At 32.2% G+C, this 22,032-nt stretch overlaps 1 protein-coding gene across 1 annotated transcript; it reads left to right on the top strand.

Annotated features, from left to right (window-relative positions):
• Positions 1-841: 841 nt before the first annotated feature.
• On the top strand, positions 842-17,796 carry LOC133203137 (delta-like protein 4). Its single transcript, XM_061338982.1, has 6 exons — positions 842-893; positions 5,454-5,696; positions 7,866-8,120; positions 15,732-15,866; positions 17,358-17,495; positions 17,603-17,796. Exons 1-6 carry the CDS (start codon positions 842-844, stop codon positions 17,794-17,796), a joined length of 1,017 nt encoding a protein of 338 aa, XP_061194966.1.
• Positions 17,797-22,032: the final 4,236 nt, after the last annotated feature.

Raw genomic sequence — 22,032 nt, 5'->3', positions numbered from 1 at the left:
CCGATTTTAATATTACCACCGGTAGGAGACGTAATACGGAAAATTTCATGGTACCATGTGATTTTTATCCAATTTTGTCTGAAGCGGGATAAAATTACATATGTCATTCTGTAACAGAAAGAAAATTTTGATTTTGGCAGGGCTTATTTCCGTACAATAAACACTGAAGAAAGTTTGAGGGCGGACCTTAAAACGCTGTAAAATAAAATGTCCGCCCTCTGTATTCCAGATATCTTCTTGAGAAAAAGCGAAAATTATGGACAGGATTCTATTCTGAAGCGTAAAAAGTAGTGAATGATTTAGGGCGGATCTCAAAGGGCTGCATAACAAAAGGGCCGGTCTCTGTATTTCGAATATATTCCTATGATGAAGAGAAATTATCGACAATGTCTATTTTCTGTATCTTTAAAAATTAACAGGTTTACTTCATAACATGGCTGAATAACTTCTTTCGAATTCGTTCATTTCCGCAGTATTGAAATGTTGATGTTTTTAATGAGGTTAAAAACAAAATGCTCGCTTTTTGACTTAACCAGATTAATGACTTTAGGATACTTGATATTTTTTTTTGGTATGTTTACGTAGTATTTAAAGCAAGGGTGACAGGTCTCGCATGTTGCATTCAAGCACATGTTCGAATTCGATGACAATAAATTCGCTCGCCTTTCAGTCTTTTCGGTACTCAAATGTTATGTAAGGATTGCTTTACAATTTCTGCAGAAATATATCTTGTACGAGTTGCGTGTACATGTACATGTACTTAAAATGTTGTAATTTTGATAATGATTTATGGTAAATTTTAATACTGGTGTGCTACCTAGAGAAACTTAAAGAAAGTGTCATGGCAAACCCAAAACGCAGATTGTTGAAAGGTCCACCCTCCGTTCTCCAAGGTATCTTTAAGTCAGAAAATCAATATCATCGCATCAATAGCTCAATTCTGGTATTAAATAATATTGCTAATATATGCATTAAATTCTCTTGTTGAGTTCATTGTCTCCAGTATTGTAACATATACTTTCCACCATCGTATTTGTTTCATCCGAAAAAAAAAAAAACGGGCCCAGGTGAGACCCCTTCCCATAAGTGAAAAAAAAAATCGCGAAAACATATTATTTTCTCCAAGAACAAAATCAATATAGAGTTTCCCTTTCGGAAATAACTATCATTAAAGGGTAGAATCCCCCTTTTATTACCGTTTTCACAGTGCTTTCCCTTTTAAATGCTAAAAATATGTTATCAACTACCTTTTATTAATACTAATTATTGATTGATAAGGATTACATGTACTACATGTAGTAGTGCGGTATTCTTTTTATTTATGCTGACCAAAATAAAAAAAAAATAAAAAAAAAACAAAAAAAAAAAAAAAAAACAAAAAAAAAAAAAAAAACATATAAAACAAAACAAAACATGAAATTCAACAAGCCAGCCATTCTATTACATATGTACATTTGCTGATGTGTGTACTATTTTTTCTATTTATATGTAATTTTGAACAGTTATCTAATCGAACAAAGGATATAAATGCTAATGAATAATATAACAATATAATATAATCATAATGCAACCAGACCCCCCCCCCCCCAAACACACACACATAAATAAAACAAATATATACCCGCTAACATGCATAAAAAATAAGACATTTGCTTTTTTGCAATGCGAGGTAAGTAAAAATAAAATATGAAAAAAAAAAGAATAAAACAGATATATGGTAGAATAAAACTTTGGATGACGATCTAAGAATATTGATGTTATTTTTAATATTGACTAATTGACTAGTATACAGTACAGGCGACGAGTATTCCACGCGCACGGTGGAAAACACACCGTGTGAAATGGTCTGTGTTAAACCGTGTACACGGTATTTAAAATACACAGGTAGGCACACCGTGCTACATCGTATCCAAAAAAAAAAAAAAAAAAAAAAAAAAAAAAAAAAAAAAAAAAAGCTTATGCTCCCCATGCCGCACCGTATCTAGAAAATTAATTAAAACGTTGATTGACAATCTTAGAATATTTATATGTTCTCTTTAACATTGATATTAATCCTCTTTGATATTAATATTGTAATGTAGTATACGAACATGTTACGGTTTTCGTATAAAAAACATAGCTGGTATTTAAATATTTGGGTCTCAAGCATGCATATTTTTACACCCCCTTCGAAAAAGAGAGAGTATATTGCTTTGCTGCTGTCTGTCTTTCGGTCTGTCTGTCGGTCCACCAACAGTTTCCGTTCATTTTCTTCGCAGAGGTTGCGCATGCTGAAATGAAATTTGGTATACAGATTTATCATAAGAATATCTAGGTCAAGTTCTGTTTTGGGTAGGATCGAGCAATTTTTGACTGATCAAACATCTAAGTTTTACTTAGGAACATATAGGAATAATTATGTTCTTATTCCTGCCACTCAAACGAACATAAATAATTTATAAAATAAACACAAACACGTATATTAGGTTGTGAAGGGTCTGATAGTACGTGCAGTTTACTATTAACATATGTACATGTATATTCAATTCTTCTTTGTCTTCCTTCCTACAAAAAAAAAAAACATTATTTTTAATATAAAATCTTATTAAACATGTAAAGCAAGGACGGGTTGGGGTGGGGATTCAGTTATCTGCACTAAAAAGAGCCTTAAAATGGCTATAGAACTTTCAGCGGTATCAACAGTCAGTTTAAACCCGTGCAATGAATATTTAAATGTCACCTGACAAGGTGACCAGTATTACAGCCAATAGATTACAGATATAAATAAACACGAACACGTGTTATTCGAACCTTTAATAAATACATATGTTTAAAAATCATCTTTTCACAAACCGTAGAACCATAATTAGTTCATATCAATATGGAAGCATCCTCAGAAAATGTAGATTCAAATTTGTTCAAATCATGACACCTGGGGGTAGGGTGGGGTCACATCAGGTATGAAAGTTTTATATAGGAATGTATAAAAGGGGAAAAATATGCTGGTGAAGAACAGCAGGGTCATATTGACTCACGTGAGTGTTTTGGCATATGAACCTCTTGTAAGCTCATCTGAGCTGAAAATTCAAGTGAGCTTTTCTGATCACCTGTTGTCCGTCGTCCGTCCGTCCGTCTGTCTGTCTGTCTGTCTAGCTGTCCCTCCGTCTGTTAACTTTTCACATTTTCAACTTCTTCTCAAGTACCACTGGGCCAATTTTAGACAAAGTTGTTAGAAAGCATTCTTTGATTGATGTTATACGTCCCTCTCGAAAATTTTTCTTTCATATGGAGATGCCACCACCTGCCGGTGGAGGGCTACAAATTTTAACCTATACTCGGCACTTAGGACCAATGAACAGTGAGGGATCTTTTTCGTGCTAGCACCTTCTGCGAAATGTGACCTCGTTTTTACGGTCTCATCCGGAGGACCGGTCTCCACGTCCCGCAGTGAAATTCGAACCCGCGACGTAAGGATGAACTCCTTACTCCGCGACTCTAGAGCAGACCCTCTAACCACTGCGCCACGCGGGAGAATGCATTTTTTGGCGAAAGGGAAATTATTTTTTTTAATTGAAGGGCCAAGCCCCATTATAAGGGAAAATAATGAAGAAAAGACAAAAATTGGGTCGGGTCATGATAAAAATAGTCTTCTCAAGAACCATCCCCCCCCCAAAAAAAAAACTTATGTGGAAGAATCCTGGGGTAGAGTAGATTCTAAATTGCTCAAATCATGACACCCCAGGGGGATATGTTGGGACCAAACTGAGCATTACCGGGGGGATCTGTTTAAGAATAACAGGGCCAAAGTTATTCAAAGTTACATCGTGGTCCATTGGCCTCTTGGTTTTATAAGTACTTTCCTATCGCAATCCTATCATCCATGGATTGTTTTTCTTTGATTGAACTATAATGTTAATTGAAATGTAAAAAAAAAAATAAATGCACGCATAATTTAGCTTAATATTTTAAAAGCATTTTTAAAAATGTTTTTAATGATGTTATAGCAGGAGCCACATGCGTTTATGGAACACTGTACTTTTATCTTAAACATGAAATGTGTTAGTATAAGTAGTGATGAAGAATTTTATATTATAATCATATAATATATTTTGGTGATATCATTCAAGACTGTAGAAAAACAAAATTCTGAACCAACGTGTAAATCTAATTATTTATCAAATGTTTTTTCGAAGAAATAAATTCAGCAAGATTAGAATTTTGTTCTGAAGTTACTTCAGTTAAAAGCAAAGTCAGGATTCTTAAATGAGTACATGTATTTTGCCTTTAGGATACATGAATTAATCCAAACTCAGTTAGTCTTGAGAAACCCACTGAAAGGGATTTGAAGGCTACATTCTTCTGTCAGTGGAATTCTCCGCTAACCTTAAACTGCTTAAAACATTAGGAGCACAGCCCTAAAATGAACTCAAATACGACGAAACATAAAAACCTCTTTCTATAGCAGTATGACTTGAATGGCAGTCATTTCTTTTCTATCGAGCCGCTGATATTTACAGGACTACTATCTATAAAGTCCTTTCTTATAGCGAACCCTGTATCATTATTCATTAACCCTCCAAGTTCTATTCTAATACCTCAACTAGATATCGTGTACAACATATCCTATCCCATTCTATTGGGTACCTCTAACGTACTAAGACAATACTGCTAGAGTTACGAAATGAACAATAATGTTCTCGACACTTTATAACCACATTTAAAAATTAGTCTCTTCCTCAAAACTGTAGCAAATTCACTGGATATTGCAGCGATTTATGTATCTGTTTTATTGAACTGTTAATTTTTCAAAATTAAATTTAGTTCTGTTTTCATGATTGAAAATTTATTCATGATAGAAATTTCATAATTAAAAACAAAACAAGATGTGTTTTAAGTAATGTACATTTTGGCATTTTAAGAACAACATTCGTTCACAAAAATCTCTGACAAAAGATCTAGTTAGTGCAGTAAAAATTGTCATTTCTTCTAAGTAGCTGTTTTGAGATTTCTTTTGTTAATGGAACATACCTTTAAATTTAACTAAATCTTACTCTTCCAGTACCCCACTCCCCTAAAATAGGTCTAGCTTAATTTTGTGACCACACTTTATTTGTATGGAACGAATTGAAAAGACGAAATGTTCGGTACAAAAATACTTATTCGATATACTAGCATTTTCCATATTTAAACGACTTCTTTTGTAATGATGTTACTTACCTTCATAAGATTCAAAGCCCTAAAATCTGGTATCATTTTTAAACATCTTATCCACTTCTTCAGCTGTTTGTACAGGTACCCTTTAATATATATATATATATATATATATATATATATATATATATATATATATATATATATATATATATATATATATATATATATATATATATATATATATATATATATATATCTTACAGAAGTTTAATGATACTTATAATTTGAACACAAGTTTAATGATATTTCCTCATTTTCAGATAATATAGCTTTGAATAAACCAACACAACAATCTCACGCGTATAGCAGTCCAAATCATCCACCTGCTACATTTGATTCTAGTAACGCTGTTGATGGTTTGAAGAGCGATCTTTCAGCCTTCGGAGGACAATGTGTCATATCTGCTGATGGGTTCAATATTGCCACATGGTGGGTTAACCTGACTTCCATCCATAGTATCCATGATATTAGGATATACTACAGGACGGGCAATAAAGCATGGGGTAATCAGACATATATAGGTCTATCTGTCTAATTTTGTCTTAATACCAATCCATGTAATTCAAAACCAAAATAGTCAGAGTCTGAGTAAGATTACATTAATTATCCGAATAAAAAAAAATAAACTATAGTTTACTATTATTATCTATAATATTAAATATTTTGCCATATTAAAACAAAGGTTTTTTTTTTTTTTTTTTTTTTTTTTTTTTTTTTTTTTTTAAAGTAAGTTCGCACATTTTTTCTATGGATTTTTAGTTGGTATATTTTGCGTTTCTCAATTCATACATGCATTTTCTTTTTATTAGATGGAAATTTTACTCGTATTTTCACAAATTAATTCATTAGTTTACATCATTGATATTGAATTTAAAAGATTTTAGGCTTTGAAATCTCACAAACATCTGGAGTAAAGCTTCAAAGTAAATCAAAGTATCAAAGTATTTACCATAGTTAAGTGTAGTAATCTACAGTTAAATAATGTGCATTTGTTTGGGTTGACATAAAAGCAATCTTGTGTTAAATGTCATTTACTCATGAAAGTGCATTACTCTACATAGTTATAAAATATGAAATAAATGCAAAAATGTCAGAAGTGGGAGGGGGACTTTTGAAAACTAGCAACGAAAGATCCATGGGCAAAACGCTCATCTCACTTACTATGACCCTCTTTTTCTTTATTAGCAGATTTTCATCAATGTGCCATAATTAAAGTTTTGGTCAATTATTGTGGCCTCTTCCCTATCCCTGTGAATTATATTTAAAAGATACTTAAACATAAACAAATTAAGAATGCTTCTACACAAATTAGACTCATCGGTGCAACGCTTTGCTGTTCTTGAGAAAATTTCAAAATATTTTTTCGATATATTAATATAAAAACTTTGAAAGCCAGTTGTGAAAATACTCTAGCTCGGAGGTCATGATTTGAAAGAGAGGAATCTAAATATCCGAGGACGCTTCCAAATAAATATGACTAATCTTGGCTTTGTTGTTCTTGAGAACATTTTTCCTATATACCCGATGTATGCAAAATCTGATTACCCGTAGAATCCCACATTTTGAGGATGCTTCAATATCAATATTATCTAACCATGACTTTGCTATTCTGGGAAAGATGTTTTTTTCTTATTTTCCTTTATTCAGTTGTTAAAACTTAAAACGGTGTTATTCCGATGTTAAAACTTTTGGTCGCTCGCTATGGCCCTACCCTACGTCTGGGGGTCAAGATTTGAACAAACTTGAATTTACATTACTTTATGATGCAACCAAATAAATATGACCAGTTATGGTTTTGCTGTTCTTGAACACATTTTTTTTTTATATTTCTTTAGATACATGTATAATCGTATGTAGAACTTAACCTAACCCCGGGGGATAATTGGAACAACTTGAATCCACGCTCTCTTACAATTGTAACCATCGAAATATGACAAATGTGCTCTGCTATTCTTGAGAACATTTTTAAAGTTTACATATGTATACATTCACATGTTAAACTCTTATCGTCCACTATGGCCCTACCTACTCATACCTCCCGGGGACATGATTTTAACAATCTCGAACCTACACTACCTGAGGATTTCCATTTAAATTTGTTTTACCATGGTTTTGCGTTCTTGGGAGAAAAGATTATTTATTCCTTTAAAAAGACTTTGATCGCCGATTGTTCTCCCACCTTATCCCAACCCCTTCCGAAGTGTTTGCATTGAGGGTCATGTTTTAACCGTATTATTTATATGGACATCTTTTTTTCCTTGAATTTTTCAAATAAAAAAAATGTAAGGCTGCATTATGATTGTAAAGGATTAACACACTTCAAAACGATGTTTGATATTTCTCACTTTTTGAAATTGCATTATAATATTTTACACCATCTTATGTTAATGCATCTTGATTGAAAGAAAAACTAAACATTTTTTTATTAACTTGTTTCGGCACAATTAAATTACCTGAAACAAATAATTAGGTTGCTCAAATTTTCACTGCGACTGATCACATTGTGAATTAATACTATTGGTCAAAATTATTTCTGAACTTTAGCTATTATATACATGTAGAACAAAGCGTTTATGAAAAAAGGGGAAACAATTTGGAGAAATTGCCTGTAACATGAATGTATACGGTATAGTTTTATTCAAATCTATACATTTTTAATCTTTTCTTCTAAGGTACATCCAATGGCTTCACGGAAAGGTTTTTGGGGTTTTTTGTATATGTTTCTAACACAACAAACAGAGTTGATGCTCGTTTATGTTTTCATAATCCAAACTACGTTAAAGCTACGATACCAGCCTTCATCTATATAAAGTGCGTTGTACATGGACAATACGTCATCTACTATAATTATAGACCACAGCAGACATCATATCCCAGCCAGTTTTCCACATATGCATACAATGAACTGTGTGAGGTGGAGGTCAATGGTAGGGATCTTATTATTATTATTATTATTATTATGATTTGTGCATTATTTTTTTTTTTAAATCGACTTCTTTAAAGTGCATTTTGTATGTAGAGGATTTAAAATGTTCTGTAGTTGGATAAGAAATTTATTTCATAAGTGGGATTGGATGTTTTTATATTTTCACGAGTGCAAAGCACGATTAAAAATTTCGAAAAATCCTTTTCGTGAAATAAATTTCATATCCAACTACAGAATATTGAGTTTTATGTTTATTTCATTTTCTTTGAAATTATTGCATTTTCTTTTCGGAACACTGTCTCATAGGCTGTGGTGTCATAGTTCTACGGTTGAGATGTCATAGCGTAGTGACTGTGAGGTTAAACATTGTAAACATGTATTCCAAGAATATATTTAGAAAAACTTTCAGTCTTTGTTAGGATGGTATTTTTTTTTACGCTCTATGTAATAGCAGGTCATTGAGGATTTACAAAAAAAAAAAAAAACAAAGAGACAAACAAAAACAAAACCAAAAAAAAAAAAAAAAAAAAAAAAAAAAGAAAGAAAAAAAAAAGAAAAAGAAAATCCTCCGTGAAGAGAAGAGAAATAAGTTCAGCCGCACTTCTGCTATTTTTTCACACTGTGGCAGAATATCACTTAGAAATTCTTTCACACTGGGACAGAATATTTCTTTTATTCAATGAATAAATTAATTACAGAATTTTACTCTCGAATATGTAATAAAACATTTTGGTGCCTAGGAATTACGAGAACCTTTTCTCTGTTGTCTTACCTCAAATACATTCCCGCGTCTCCATATGAGTGAAAAATTCTCGAGAGGGACGTTAAACAACATACAAACGAACAAATACATTACCTATATGTTACCGCAATACACAATGACGTCATTTAATATTAAACGAGTAAATATGAGAGGTAACGAGAAAATTGCTCATGGCAGCATGTAAATTAATACATTTACCGTTAGGTTGGAATCTTGATTTTGATGTTGAGGTTACCCGAAGCTTTAAAATATGTTCAAAACATAATTTTGAAAAGCGAGCTTGGTTTTGATTTTAAGGAGATGTAGGACACATATAACATGACACAATTGACTATGCCATGATCTCTTTTAATATAGATGCTAACCATTATAAAAATCACCAGTAGTCGTGTAATTTTTATTGAAATTATCGTGGTTTATCATCTAATGAGAAAAATATTTTCAAGATTTAAAATATTTTACAATTGATCAAAAAAAAAAAAAAAAAAAAAAAAAAAAAAAAAAAAAAGATCCACTCCTCCGTTTCCTCTATATTGCACGTTTAGAAAGTCATTGACGTTATACATAATATTTTAGTGCAGCAAGATCGAATACGCATTGATTAAATGGTCAATTTTATTATATAAAACAGGTGACTATCAGCACATATAGAAGTTATTTGTAAAATAGAAAACACAATCATAGGTTATGCTTGGATGTTAGCGTAAATTCTTTAGAATTATATCTTTAATATATGATATGAATATTTTATAGCGAATGCTTTTGTATGATGTCATATTTTTCCCGTATTTTGTAAACGTAAACGTGAAGGTTTTATTACACTTGCAATGTGTTTTACAATACTGAAGTAAGCTTCACCTTCTGTTTTTTCTTAGGTAAATTATTAAAATAAAGGTCTTCGGTTCAGTCGTATTTTTTTTTAATATGGATCTTTATTATTTTTCCAAGATGATTTTTTGGCATTAAGATGTTGTGATAAGTAATTTATCCAATCCAGTACAGTGTGGAATCAAAAATCCAATAATGAACTGCTTTAAAAAATGGCTCATCTATTATTAAAATACGAAATATGAAAATAAATAAATTAATTAATTAATTAAAAAAAAAAAAAAAAAAAAAAAAAAAAAAAAAGTTAGATTTTTTTAGCTCAAGGTTCTGCTCCTCCTTAATTTGTCAGATGTGTGCCTAACTACAGCCGATTGATATATAGTGTTTTCTTGGCAATATAATAGCATAATATGTTTTATCAATTTCACTTCGCAAATCTCGTGACAGTCAATTATATTTTCATTGGTGCTCATGAATCTATTCGAAGCAAGTAAATAACAATCATTATTTACATTTGTTATATAAATGAACTCTTAGTATCCGTATACCCGAAATGTATTTGGGAAATTAGGAATAAAAGGTGGGTACAAACTATTTCATGGGATTTTTTAACTACCCAAACATCTGTTAGTACTTTCCAATTTGTACAGTAATCTGTATTAAGCCAAAGCCAACAAATACTTTCCCCAAGCAAATTCAGTTGATGAGGGTCTATGTCGTTCGAACGTCAGAGCAGCAATGTATGACGTCACAAGAGCATCGAGTCTTTTTACTACTTTCTTAAGTGTAAACGTGCAGTTGACGTTTGCATTTTTTTTAAATATACATACAAGTCATTGTGCTTGAAATTCCATCGTATATTGTACAAGAATTCCAAATTTGTTCTGACAACTTGCAAAAAAGATATATTTTGAAAATAAAAGCTCTATATGATTTAGAATTTGTCATAGTCTGTTCTTGATAAATATATATAAACACATTTAGCTTCAATCGTTTAAAGGTGTTTGATTCCGAGCAAAATCAGCCATCAGAGCTCAAAGCGGCTAATCATATAAGCAAAAGAATATATTGTTAATTGATGATACACAATGTAAAAAATGTAGATAAGTTTTCAAACAATTTTCTATTTGTACAGGGTGTCCCAGAATATATGATACCATTTCAAGATTCTGTAAAACCTAATGTAATGAATATTGAATTACAACAAATGCATTATAAACATTGCATATACTGTCCAATTTTATTCACATAATTTGACAGTCATTAATAAGAAAACAAAAAAATGAGTTTACTTTGAAAAATGCTATATGGTTTTTAAATGATGCCCTTTAAATGACGTTCTATCTGTATAATGATAATGTCTAGACATTGCACAAAGTTCCTCAACTTGAGACAACAGTCTCTGTCTCGGTAGTAACTTCTGGGTTTTCAGCGGAGGTAAACCTTTTATATATGTTAAGGATTTTGGTTTGGGTTTAGCAACAGTAACCTAAGACTAGGATTGATAATTACAGTTTCAAAATGAGAGTAGCTTGCTCTTTTGATAATCTATTTTGATTGAAATTGCAGTTTTTTGCAAAAGTTTGATGTAAATTTGATACTTTGCAATTTCATAAGTGTGAGAATATTTTTGGAATATTTTGTTGCTAAAAAATTGTACTTATTCAAATATTTTTAGAGACATACATCAAAGAAATTGGTCAAGGGATGTGATTGTGGTAGGTATTTCAAATGGTATCATGTATTTTGGGACACCATGTAGATCGTGTTCACTGGGGAGGGGGTGTAAAGCAAATGCGTAAAAACAGATTTATACAGTGAAATATGTGGAGATAACGAACAGTATAAGAGCTCAAATGTCCATTAAACATTACAGGAGCAGATCAAACAGGGACCTCTGAGGCATCAGAGGTGGGATCAGGTGTAATGGAGGAGTGAGTATCCCCCGCAGATATGTCACAGCCGCAGTGTGCTCCTTGTCATGATAAAATGAAAATAACGGAAAAATCCGTCGACAATTCAGTGTATATGTAATGGCCTTACAATTAGTATGAAAAACGTCAGTCAGCATTTAACTTAATGAAAGATTGTATTTGCTGACAAGGTCATTGTTTCGACCATAGAACTTACGAAATGGTGACTTTAAACGAGACTGCTGATATTCTTGTGTCATCAACTTGTTTCTCAATAACTTACCTCGTTTTAGAAATTGTTCATACGTAGAGCATGCTCTGGAGTATCGGAATAACTGAGAAATATAAACCCCGTATGCAGGTGGTGAGGGTATATTGCTGCATGAGTAAGGGAAGTTGACGATTGAAAAGTTAAAGTCATCACGTTTATCATAAAGCTTTGTAGTTAGATTACCATGAACGTCTTTTTCTAATAAGATATCCAAATATGAAACAGATGTGTCAGATTCTGTGGTATTGTTTATCTCAAGCTCACCAGGATACATCGTGTCGACATAAGAATGGAAATAACCGTTGTTGAATGACAATAAGTCGTCGATATATCTAAATGTCGACTTGAGGGCCACAGGAAGTGTTTTCTTCTTTTTACGTAAAAGATTTTGAACAAATTCTGTTTAATATGAATACGAACATAGGTCTGCTTATAAAGGGGCTCAATTGGTACCCATGGGAATTTCAATAGATTGTTGGAAGACCTGGTCTCCAAAAACCACATAAGTATTGTCAATCAGAAACTCGAGCATCTTTTTTAATGACAACTTCAGAGTACTTGTGTATACAATCAGATTGTTTATTACCAAGGTAATTTTTGCAAATGACCAATGAAAAGGAAAGTAAATTTACCAGTTCAATTTTTATTGAAAAAGCAGTTGTAAACGACGTCAGAAACTCTGGACTTTAATTTATCGTGGGGAATAGTTGTATATAAAGTTGAAAAGTCGTAGGTTTTGATGTTGATGATTTTTGTAAAATTTTGTGATTTCAAATGTTCCATAAGTTTTTTGGAATTTTTTAGTATGCACATCAGATTTACACCACTTCTCCAATATCTTGTTTCACAGTACTCTTGAAGTTTCTCATTCACTACTGTTATTATCTTAGTGAGGAGTAAAAAAAGAGGCTTAGTAGAACATTTACTGGAACCCGCTATGCATCTTTGTTTGTTATGATTTTTATGAAGTTTCAGAATCCAATAAAGATATGGAATTCAAATTCATTTTGGTTGTTGGAAATATTAAGATTATTCAAAACTGACAACTGAGTTTGAAGAATTTTCTCCTTAGAAAGGGAGCTATGGATATAAATTGGATTACCACTTGTGGAATTTAATCCTAGTTCCTCTGAAAACAAAGACAATGTTGTTACCTGCTTTGTCAGCAGGGACCAGTACGTACTCATCGTGTAATCTATCTTATTTTTTTTTTCACTTCTGAATTATTGAATACAGAAGAATAGATGGTTTTAACACGCCCCTCAACCGTTTAATGCGAGATTTTCACATATATCTGATACACGCATGTGAGTTAAGGCTAGGTATAGGCATTTCTATGCAAATAAACTAATTAAAATGACTAAAGGCTATATCTATTATACAGAGAAAGTTGAAACTTATTGTCTAATACATACTTGGTACCCAAGACACGAGATAGCCAGTACACATTATGACGTCATATTATGACGTCATAGTTCTTTACTACACAAGATTATAATGGACATCAACAAAAGTGCTTCGGCGCAAGGGCATGCTCTATTTTATTCAACTGAAACATGGTATATTTAGAAGCAAAATATTTCAAAGATTGCGGGTATTGCTGCACAAATATCAACAGCTCAGTTGTATAATTTCTATTTGTAAAGTTTTAAGTTGAATCAGGGTAAAAATGCACAGTCCGGTATACCTTTCCTCAAATTCTGATCAAATGAGATTATAATACCTAGGATTTGTGCAGCAGTTTTATTTATCTACAGAATATTCTTCTTAGCATTATACAATTTTTATGTAAAATTAAATAGGGTAATCCCTTGCGCCGAGGCTGTTTTGTTGTGTGTTTTATTGCCTCCAGTAGGTAAGAACAATGACGTCATAATATGACGTCATAATGATTACTGGCTATAACATATCATGGGTACTAAATATGCATAAGAAAATAAATCAAAACTTTCTCTGAATAATTAATATACCCCTTATGCGTTTTTATGAGCTCATTTGCATAGAAACGCCTATACCTAGCTTTAACTCACATGCGCATTAAATCCATTCTGAAAGTGTCTTTTTTCATGTCTGACCCAACGCCTGCCGTAATCCTGTACAGAATCCAAAAAATGTATGAAATTACGACGCCAGTTAAAGGATCGGGTTTCCTATTTTTAGGACCTTTTAAAATTATTGAGTTAAGGTCCTCATTATTAACTATATTTACGTCACCAGTAATAACGTGTCCAGTAGGACTATTGTTAAAGGGTGAAGAAGAATATGCAGATAATCATTAGATTAAAAGAAATAAATATATTTTCATGAGAAGTGTACTTTTAGATCTGTCTGTTAATGAATGTTGAATTAGTGATATCGTAGTGCAGAAAAGTCCACTCTTTCCAAAGAGTAGGATAAAAACTAAATATTTTTTCATTAATTTAGATTTATTTGCATTTAAAAGTACACTTTTTGGGATATCAAAATACAAAAGATTATTTCTTTTTTGTGATTCATAATTTCCAGAAAATTTGCTATCATTTTAAAGATTAAAGAATCAAAATTAAGATAAATGTTTCTTTTTTTTTTTTTTTTTTTTTTTTTTTTAGCAATTTGACCAAACTTTAATGCATTTTATTTTTAATGATGGGACTAAAATAAATGCTTTCCTAGCATTTCTTATAAGTATTTTCTTGCACAAGCCGCTGCATGAAATTAAGCATATAATGATATACTTTTTATTAGATGAATTTTTTAGAAAGTGATAATTAAAAAAAAAAAAAAATAAAAGTTCCAAAACTTTCACCCAAAGACTTTTTAGACATAGAACCCCCCCCCCCCCCCTTAAGAAAGCAATAAAATGGTGTGAATTTTACAATATTGATCTAAAGTTTATTTAGCATACAATTTGAAATAAAGTGTACAATTTATGACAATCTTTCTCCATCATATCAGATCAAAATCTGCAGTGAATTGACGTCACATTCCATTATAATGCCACATGTTTGTAGCTAAGGGAAGTGAAAGCACAGAAAACACTTTCATGTTCTGAAAGTCTTTTCTTACTAGCGTTATCTTATCAATTAATCCTTTTAATGACCATAGGCAAGCCTATTCAGCGCTTTCTCTTTAATTCTTGACAATCAGATTAAAAATAATCCAATAATATACCGGAAACTTTAAAACAAGACGAATCCAGCGTTCAGAGTTCCTGATCTGCAAAATGTTGAACTTGCTTTTAAATTTGTATGATAAACATCCTCACATTTTCTATGTAAACTATAAAAATGGTTGAAGTTTCGTGAGAAATTGTGGAATAATTATTTCATGCGCAGGACAGTAGAAATCTAGTGATTCCTTAAATGTGTTATATGATTCATGCTAAATTTTAGAACTCTGTCTACCTGATCATAACAATAGGGCTCTCTTCGAGTGAGACCGGTCGACAAAGGATATTCACTCCTCCTAGGCTCTTAATCCCACTCAAGGTGTTTCAGTGGGTTCATGCTTTTGCTCTGTTCACAATTCGTTTTGGTCATTGGATTTATGATTTGATTACTGTTCGGTTTCTTTGCCTTCTGAATGATTATAGTTTTTTTTTTTATGAATAGCTTTATAATTTATCGAACTTATATTAAAACATGTGTATATTTCTCAGGAAACGACCTGGTTGTTCCATTAATATACCCGCAATAATAGAGAACATTAAGCTTCAAGTATTATTCATCTAGAAATGCGATGCAAAGCAGATCCAGAAAATGTAAAATAGAAAAAATAATTAAAAAAATAATAATTTATATATTCCCACATGACCAAACAGATCGTCTATAAATAAAATTACGTATCATTTACCTATAGGCTGCAAGAAAACAGGATACTATGGATCAAATTGTTCTCTCCCCTGTCCAGACACAAACTGTCGTTATTGTCATATAGAAACAGGTGCTTGTCAGGGATGTAAACCTGGATACAAGGGACATCAGTGTGAACTGCGTAAGTAAAAAAAAAAAAAAAAAAAAAAAAAAAAAAAAAAAATCAAAGACAATTTATTTAGATGTCATTTCTCTCTTAGAAAATCTCTCTTAGTTCTATGAGCAAAATATTTTTCTAAAAATATCCTCACTATGCATTATAAAAATATTGGTAATTTTTTGTGATAAAGTACATCCTACATTACAAGGGTGTGTTTCTTTCTAAAACATTCTCAATATACACAAGCATAACATGGGATAAAATACATTTTAGGTCGGTAGGAAAAATAAAAACAGTCACGTGATGTGGAAATCACGTGTTTATTTTCAAGTATAACTGCAGCATTGAGTTCATTTGTTAATTTCAATATTATAAGGTCAAAATCAAGTTTAAATACAATGATTACATGGTAATATATTCAACAATTCTTGTAGTTAAGAAAAAATGTTGCAGACCTTGACGAATTCTAATATTCTATTCTTAAATTAGTCTTCATAAGACCGAGTGATGATATTTTTGCTGTTCAGCTACAACATTATCAGAAAAAAAAATCATATTCTGGATTTCATCAGGTTTGCAGCCTACATGTAACAAAATTATATGTAATTGTAGGTTTGAGGTAATATTTTAATGTAATATAGCTTGAATCGAGAACTATTCTATAATTTAAATACTTTTGAAAAATTGTCATTTTTCTGTGTCATAGTGTATATGATTCCTTCAAAATCAGCATCATTATGTAGCTTGAAATGTGCTGATTATTATTGCATGGGCAAATCAAGTTTAAATTGAACTAATAGTTCATATGTAGCTTGAAATACTATGAAGTAAGATGCGTAAAAATGTTGAATTGAACGTACATTTTGTTTTCTCTCCGATCTATTTTACATAATTGACGGCTTTGAAATAATTATCGGATGTACGAACTATTGTGATTTATATGATTCTTACACATAAGTATATTGAAGACTTCAAGAGGAAAAGAATAGTAATTTTTCTCTTACAATAAGAAGTACTCTTAGGAATTCTTTTGTGAAAAAAGGGCTACTAATTTTCGAGGCGGGAGAAAAACAGATCGAGAATCCAGAAAAACATAATTCCTTCTTATAATGTCCATTTATATGCACTTATGTGTTTATTGTTACGCATATAGTAAACTGTCTTATGCCTTGTTTTATGTGACATTACATTGGCCACCTAAATAATGAATAGAACTTCCAAAAGAAATAGAAGAATCTGTGAAAAAGAAATCCGTTTCTTTCTAACCAGAGCATATCAAATGTAATGACTCTTTATACTTTTAAAATGCTCTTGACATTTAAATTGAAAATGATTATTTCTTATTCATTCAAATATATTTTCAAAAGAATAAATATCTGATGATAATTTTCTAAACATCTAAACACAAAATTATTCTTTTTGCAACCATAAAAATTAAAGAATTAAAAATTACCAATTTTGAAAAATTATTTCATTTTTGTATAGCTCTATTTGTTAATTTTACTTTAATAGAATGTGGTAATAAGACATATGGTGATGGTTGTGAGGAGATCTGTGGAGCTTGTAAAGATCACAAACAATGCCAACACATCAATGGGTCATGTTTGCACGGCTGTGAAGCTGGGTATAAGGGAGAACTTTGTAACACTGGTACATTTATTGTGTATCAATATATTTTGTAAATCTCACGAACGAAAAACTCTATGAGAATATTTCATTTTCAGATTATATGACACATACTTTAAATATTATGTTAGGTTGTTCGAGTGGAGACTTTGGAAGAAACTGTAAAGAAAAGTGTAGTGAAAACTGCGGTGCGCCTTACAAATGTAGCAGAGAGAAAGGGGAATGTGAGGGTGGATGTCAACCTGGTTGGGAAGGACTTCAATGCAAAAATAGTAATAACTTTTGCCTAAGCAGTTTCCCTGAACTAAAACACTCTAAAGCTTAAAACTTGAAATTATTCTAAAGATAGCGAGTTTATGATTATGAAAATCAACTGAAGAAAATACATTTGTAAAATGATTCTAATGATCTCTTTTAAAATATTTAATAAGATGATAACCCCCCCCCCCCCAGCCCCTCAAAACAGATGAAGCAACGCACGGATAACGGTAACCCTAGATTTATAAGAATGGATACCCATTCTGGTTAGAAGATTTCGATATTGGTGAGAATTTCAAAGCTACAGTATAGAAAACACAGACTCTTTCATTTTTGTTTTTCATACACTGTATAACAATTCAAGTATTGTTTACACACACGCATACACATCCCGCTCCGCGTCTGGCAATACTTCGTCCCTTGGAGCCTAATATATTCATTGTACAATACAAACCCGGCAAACATTTTTAAAATATTTCATGAAGACTACAGTACCAACCAGACCCAACCTGATACCAAAGCAGTCCCAGAAAGCAGTCCCCGGGACTGCTTTGGGACCGCTCTGGGACTGCTGTGGGACTGCTCTGGGACCGCTGTGGGACTGCTCTGGGACTGCTGTTGGACTGCTCTAGAAAGCAGACCCAGCAGTCCCAGCAGTCCCTGGGACTGCTTTCTGGGACTGCTTTGTTCACTCATTCGTGAAAAAGGTTCTGAGTGACATGATAGCTCCGCCCCTTGTGTATTCTGAATTTGCACTCCTTGTTGTTGTTTTGTTTACTTTCTGCAGAGAGGTGTTTAAAATAAAAACAAATATAAAAAAACAAGTATTAATTTCTAACAAAAATTAAATAAATAGAGATAGTTATACATGTAATTATTAAATGTCTTCAGAGGGCTGTAAATTTACACAATTGTGGTCTAGAATTAATTTTAAGAAAATAAAAGTAATTAAAAAGGGAAGTCAGGGGATGATTTTTATCCCTTAAATTAAACTTCAATACAGGTGTTTGAAAAAAAAAATATCTAGGCCTATTTAATAAATTAATGCTGTCAAATTACATATGTACTCAAAGTTTGCATTAGCACTATTTAAAAAAAACAAACAAAAACAAACAAACTTGTCATTTCAGTATGATACATGTTTTCAGAGGAACGTACTGTACTGGATTTTTTTTCTTAATTGAAAAAGCTAATACAATGCTTAAAAAAGAGCACTCCATGCTATTTTTTACCACCCTCAAATAAAACCTAATAATTTATTTAATGACCATGAAATAAAATTATTCTACCATTCTTCTGTCACATAAACAATGTGAACAATTATTCGGGGATTTATTTATGAATTAGTTTTTAATTTATAAACAAGTTATTAAAAGGGTACATTTATTTAAAAAATAAACATTTGAAAATATCGGGAATTGTGACTTGTTTCTTATTTCTTTTGTTTGTGTTTACCTGGCCGGTTAATACAATGGGATTGTATAAAATGGTGTCAACACCTGAGGTTTCAATCGCCTTTGGGCATAATTAACAGGATGTCAATGCATGTTATTTGGGTATCAGTGTTACACATCACTGAACACGCTGGTCAACATTGACACTAATTTCAATCTATGTCCTGCAAAAAATCTTAGTTTCAATAATTGTGTATAAATTTATTTCGGGATTTATTAATTTTGAACATAATCTTAGGGTTCCATTTGCGTGATTTACAGATGTACACTCGAACATTTATATAATAAAACACTTAAAACTGAGAATCTTAAGATAATTAAATTGGGAAGTCATTAAAAAATAATCATGACTGAAATATAATACTTGGCAATGTTTAACGAAGAATTTTTCAAAAGCTCCAATACTTAAGAAAAATGCATTCAGAGTATAATATGGGAATCGGCCATGCTCTATAATTATTATTATCAATTTAAAGCTAATTCTGGTATAAAATAAACAATTCAAGTTTAATTTTCTATATATAAAAAAAATAAATATGTTCATGTTATTAATAGGTGTGAACGTCTTCTTCATTCAATAATTATAATTTGTTTCTATACGCGTACTGTGATTTTCTTAACAGTTCAGAAATGACTGTCGCGTAAGAATTGTAAATATTTGTTGATACTATTCAGAAAGAATTGCTCATCAATTTCAACTGCCTTTTATATAGTTTCATTGTTTATTGGTAATCTCATTCTGAGTAAACTCCGCCCATTAAATTAATTAACCCCGCCCACTGGGACTGCTGGGACTGCTTTCTGGGACTGCTGGGACTGCTTTCTGGGACCGCTGGGACTGCTGGGACCGCTGTGGGACTGCTCTGGGACTGCTGTGGGACCGCTTTGGGACTGCTCTGGGACCGCTGTGGGACTGCTTTAGCGGTCCCAGAAAGCAGTCCCCGGGACTGCTCTGGGACTGCTTTGTGTCAGGTTGGGTCTGGTTGGTACTGTATTTTATCTCTTATTTAGAATGCTCCAGGAATATGTATGGTATAAACTGTACTCAGTCATGTGGTCAATGTCGTAATGCAGAAAAATGTCAACACATCAACGGAACATGCCAAAATGGATGCAAGGAAGGTTACAAAGGAAGACATTGTGAAACTGGTGATTATTATCATATATTTACATTTGCTATGTTTTTGTACTAAGCCAACTGTGAAATTGATTTGAATGTCATTTTCGTGTATACTCACGCATAGAAATATGCACAGAGAAACTCGCGCTAAAGTGACGTCACAGTGAGTTACCGAGACGTGAATAAATGTGTAAGGAATAGGCCAGCGAATTATTCAAACATTGAGTATATTTTTGGTGCTTTTGAACATGTAAAATGTAAATATAAGGAATGTTTTTAAGCTTAGAGTTAATAATTGGTGTGTAAATCACACAGACTTCAAGGGGTGTCTTCAAGGGAAGCGCTAGCGCTTCATGAAAAAATATGCCTACGTACAAGTCTGTGTGATTTTCACTGCAATAACTCACACAAAACTTAAACACATTCCTTAAATATATCTTACATTTTGAATTATTGAGATTGGAGTAATATCAATTTCCTTACAAGAAATTGTTGTTTTTCCTAACGAAGTGATTAGCTCAAAAATGTATCGTTTCTTTATCTACATTTACATTGCACCCAAAAAGAATTTCTTACAGAATGTACGCCGGGGACATACAGTTTTGACTGTTTGAAAAACTGCAGCATGAGATGTTTTAATAATACATGTGACCCAGTGAATGGATATTGCCCTGAGAACACGGTAATAAAAATTATTAGATTCTGGTGAGGAGATTAAAAACTTCCTAAGAAATACAAATATATATACTATTTTCAAACGAACTTTTTTAAAACATTACACGAAATAATCTTTTCACTGCATTTTTGATATCTTTTTAAACTAATATATACAGTCATCATATACTGAAGAATGAGAAGTAATGGGAGGTCAATGGTCCACAACGTTTGCCTGAGTCACAATAACCCTTTTCTCTTTTATCAGTGGATTCTTCCCAGGATATTCCTATGTAAAAAATTTATTTACTATTGTGCTTCCACAATAATCCCCCCACCCCCTGTGTCATGATGTCATGATTTTAATAAACATGCACCTACGATATCCGAGAATGCTCCCGAATTAATATGACTGATCATGGATCTATTGTACTTAAGAAGATCTTTTATATATTTTTTTTCTAATACAGACCTATTCGTATTAAAAAAAAAATCAGTACCTCCTGGATCCCTCCCTACCTCCGGGGTCAGGATTTCTACAAACCTGAAATTACACTACCGTAGGATGACTCCACATTAATATGATTAAGCAGGGCTTCACTGTCCTCGAGAAAGTTTTAAAATATTAAATATTAATTCCTATGCATTCTTGGAGTCATGAATCTACACTATCTGAGAAATAAGGATGGGTCAACATTTTTATGACTAATAAGGGCTTTACTGTTCTTCTTCAGACATCTTCTGAAGATTCATTCCTATACATTCCTATTTAAAACTTTGATCCCCTTTTGAAATTCAACCTTATATCTACATGCATTAGCGGGGATCCTGATTTAAACAAACTCGGATCTACCCTATGAATTGAAGCTTGCATGGAAGTTTCATCTCATCGAGTCCAGTGGTTCTTGACTAGAAGAATATTGAAAGATGCAAATAAATTTTCACAAAATCCAAATTTTCTCCCCTTGAAAGATGGCGTTGCTCTTCATCTTGAAAAAAAAGTTTGATCCCCTTAACCAAAGATACTTTGTGGCTAGTGTGGTTGTAAGTGGTCCAGTGGTTCTTGAAAAGAAAT

The sequence above is a fragment of the Saccostrea echinata genome, unplaced genomic scaffold, assembly GCF_033153115.1.
Source record: "Saccostrea echinata isolate AGI-Se365-2 ecotype Australia unplaced genomic scaffold, CSIRO_AGI_Sech_v1 ptg000048l, whole genome shotgun sequence".
NCBI classification, from domain to species: Eukaryota; Metazoa; Mollusca; class Bivalvia; order Ostreida; family Ostreidae; genus Saccostrea; species Saccostrea echinata.
Note: the sequence above shows the minus strand (reverse complement) of the source record. Positions and strands in the feature narration are given on the sequence as shown.